We start from the raw sequence: 3,923 nt of genomic DNA, 5'->3' as shown, positions 1-3,923 counted from the left end.
ATATGATTATAAATTATGTTTCTATTATTTGAGCCAGTTTGTGAGCTTTCGGTGAGCCGAACTTGAATTTAAGAAATAGGCTCTATTATTAATGAGTCGAGCCGTGAACCAAGTTCAATTTTTGTGAGCCGAGCTTGAGTTTGGTCTAATTCGACTCAATTCGGTTTACTTCCGGCCCTACGTATAGGTGTAACATATGACAATATTATCTGAACTTGCGGGTAGTTATTTTGTTTTATTCGTTTAAAGTGAATAATTATTTTTCGGGTGTGGAGCAGATTTTTAATAGAGTGAAATTTTAGACAGAGTATGATAAAATCGGATTTAGATAATACTTGTTTTAATATATTATAATATATATATATATATATATATATAAAATAATTAATATAATACTTATCTTATATATATAATGATGATTATATAACTTTTGAAGTTTAATTTTTATTAATTGGATTTTAATTAATTATAAAGGTGTATGGTTCATGCAGTGCCATTTAGAGCGACATGCAAGTTGAGGAATGACCATGACTTTCATCCTCAAAGTTGTGTTGTTCTTTATTCCTTTTTTGCTTTACGCACTCCAGTTGTGTTGCAAGAAGAAAAATATCACCAAAGTTGTATATAGATTATCTATGTCACTGCTTTAATTTGATTATGTGATGAGGATGTAAAATGATTCTAATATAATTGTATATTGCCATTTTCAATAAAAGTTTTTTGGTTTTAATCAATTCCATCCCCAAGCATATAATAACTTCCCTTCCAATCACATGCTCTTGTAGCAACAAATTATTACTATCATAAACAACCATAATAAAATTCATATACACATAACATATAGTACTAGTCAAAAGGTGAAAACTCAATTGAAGTGGATTTCACATCAAATTAATATTTTAAAACTTTTAGATAAAAATTTAGTCAAATCAATCAAACCATCTAATAATTTTTAAATATCAATTTTACATGAAATCGACTGCAACTGAATTTTTTCGTTCACCAAATCCTTGTCTCGCAAATTACTTCATATGTAATTACATAACAAAATCTACTCACATGAACAGTTGTCTTTTTATAAAGATGATAATAAAAAATTATTAAATATATCAAATCATTATTTATGGCATATTTAAGGAGGACAATTCAAGTGAGTAGTCATTTAATATACAGAAATTGGAAGGGCACATAGAGGACTAAGTCTCTTCAATGTTATTCCATACTGCTCAGTCATGTCAAGACTTTCAGGGGTGACACCCTCTGGAAGTTTCCATTCAAATGAATGGACCAAGGCAGCCACCGCCAAAGTAATCATCCTGTTGGCAAGGGCCACTCCAGGGCAGATCCTTCTTCCCGCGCCAAATGGCAAGAACTCGAAATCCCTCCCTTTGAAATCTATTTTCGACCCGAGAAATCTCTCGGGCCGAAAAACCATTGGATCATCCCAGAACTGAGGGTCTCTTCCTATAGACCATGCATTGATCAGAACTTGGTCACCCTTGTGAATGGTGTAGCCACCTACTTCGACGTCGTTTCCGGCGACATAAGGCAAGAGAAGGGGCACTGGTGGATGAAGTCTTAGAGTTTCTTTGACTATTGCTTGCATGTATTCAAGTTTAGGAATGTCTGATTCCTTGACTTCATTGTTGGTGGTTCCAATTACTTGGTTGAGTTCCTTTCTTGCTTTTTGCATTTTTTCTGGGTTGTGTAGAAGCTCTGCCATTGCCCATTCTATTGTTGATCCTGAAGTGTCACTTCCCGCAATGAACAAATCCTGTTTAATTTGGTGTTACATTTTTTATTACCGCATCCATAATGCTTTAAATTTTGTCGTTGTAGAAAACGACGAAGAATAATATTGTCAATGATATTTATTGTTGTTGTTGAAAAAATAGCAAAAAGAACTTGTTTTCAACCATCTAAACAACGTGTATTATTTATTTTGTTTAGTCTCAATACTATATACTCAAAAGTTTACGTTAATTTGTAACACATCATGGGGGTTGGACCAAATCGAGCCTACTCTATTTATTATCTTTACTCTTAGATATTAGAAAAACCACTCCCAACAAGAAACCTGATGAAAAGATTATTGGTGGCAATGATGACGACCTACTTTGACTGATTTTATATAAAATAACATAGTTATGTATATAATAAGATAAATTACCATACTAAAATAAGTGATGTGATATGCATTATAATAGGATGTTGAAAAAAAAAAGGAGAAAGTTACGTCTTTGGCCAGAATTAAGCCGCGTAGTTTCCGATTTGGTAATAAGCAGAATTCTTTGAAATTTATATATATTCTAACATTATTTTTAGTTCTTTAGTCCTTATTAAAAATATTTTAGTACTTAAAAAAATCAAATTATAACACAACAAAGGTGAATACTGATGAGCAAATGAGATAGAATACGAATAATTTTGTTGAATAATACTTATCTAACCTTAGAGATATTTTTTGTTGTTGTGATATAAAGAAAAAAGAAAAAAGAAAAAAGAAAAAAGAAAAAAGAATGAGATTGATTACCAACAGCATAGGCTTGATGTTATCGATAGTGAGAGGATCGTAATCCTCGCTATCATCGTGCTGGTGGTGCTGGCAATGATCAAGTAACACATCCAAGAAGTCATCACCACGCGCAGCGCAAGTGTCTCTGAAACTCACGCGCTTCCCAATCATTTCATCGAACAGTTTATGAATCCTCAAATAAGAAACTCTCACGTGCCGCTTTATTCCCTGCAAGTCCAACCACTTCACCGCCGGAAAATAATCCGACGCGTTCACCTTCCCGGCGTCCTCCATGATCCGCCACACCACCTCCTTGAACTCCCCCGCGCTCTTGAACTCCGGGTCCACCACGTCCTCCGAGAACACCGTGTTCGACACAAGGTTCAGCATGGTGGCGAACGCCAGATCCCCGATGTTCACCGGCGTTCTTGCGGCAGATTTCTGGTGGAGGTGTTGCACGAGCTGCTGCACCTTGTGCTGCCGGAGGTGCTGGAGAAGGTCGAGGCGCTGGGCGGTGAAGATCTTCGTCGTGCATAGACGGCGCCGGCTGCGCCACCTTGGACCGCCGGGGGACCAGGCCAGGGTGTCGAGGACGTTGGGCTGAGCGGTGATGGCGTCCGGGATTGGGCGGTCGGAGAAGGAGCTATCGTGCTTTTGGAGGATTTCTTGGGCGGCGGAGGGCGAGGAGGCGATGACAACGGTGACGGAGCCTAGTTGAAGAGACATGAGGGGGCCGTAAGTTTTGGAAAGAGTGGAGAGAGTGGCGTGCGGTTTTGGGCCGAGTTGGTGGAGGTTTCCGATGATAGGTAGGCCGGGTGGACCCGGTGGGCGATTCTTTTGTCTGCGGCGGAGGATGATGGTGGGGAGTAGAGAGAGTGTGATAAGTAAGAGCAAGATGTGGAGCTCCATACTCAATTCTATATTGTGGGATTCCAGCCACTTTGTTGTTGCTTTCTTAATATACTTGTACGTAGAAGTTTAAGGCTAATATGATAAACAATTCAACTAGGTATCCTTTAAAAATGGTACAATATTCAACCTTTTATTACATTAATTTAAAAAAATTAAAACAAACACATTAAAATAGATTTCTTGTTTTCTTTTTTTAAATTTAAATACAAATCTACAAAAACCAGATTAACTAAAATTCAAATTCAAAATTTAAATTTAAAGCTTATAAATCCTAACAAATCTCAAATATTTCAAATCAGATTTTCATCACTAGTAAAATCTTCCTTCGTAAATATTCAGAACTGCAACGTTTATCCCTCTTCATATGTGACCGTTTTCGTCTTCTCCCGCGTTGCACACCTCCTCTGCGAGAATCTTCTCCTTCGGCGAACGCGCTCCTCCTCGCGACGTGCACCTCCCTCGCGACGCGCACACACCTCCTCCATCGATGGACTCC

The 3,923-nt window shown here is 37.7% G+C and overlaps 1 protein-coding gene across 1 annotated transcript; it reads right to left on the bottom strand.

The window, feature by feature from the left end:
* Positions 1–1,097: 1,097 nt before the first annotated feature.
* Positions 1,098–3,459, bottom strand: LOC130951819 (geraniol 8-hydroxylase-like). Its single transcript, XM_057880557.1, has 2 exons — positions 2,534–3,459; positions 1,098–1,774 (listed from the first exon to the last, which is right to left on the bottom strand). The coding sequence occupies exons 1-2, from the start codon at positions 3,422–3,424 to the stop codon at positions 1,163–1,165; spliced, it is 1,503 nt and encodes a 500-aa protein (XP_057736540.1). The 5' UTR covers positions 3,425–3,459; the 3' UTR covers positions 1,098–1,162.
* Between the last annotated feature and the right edge of the window lie 464 nt (positions 3,460–3,923).

This window comes from Arachis stenosperma, chromosome 9 (assembly GCF_014773155.1).
Source record: "Arachis stenosperma cultivar V10309 chromosome 9, arast.V10309.gnm1.PFL2, whole genome shotgun sequence".
Taxonomy (NCBI): domain Eukaryota; kingdom Viridiplantae; phylum Streptophyta; class Magnoliopsida; order Fabales; family Fabaceae; genus Arachis; species Arachis stenosperma.
Note: the sequence above shows the minus strand (reverse complement) of the source record. Positions and strands in the feature narration are given on the sequence as shown.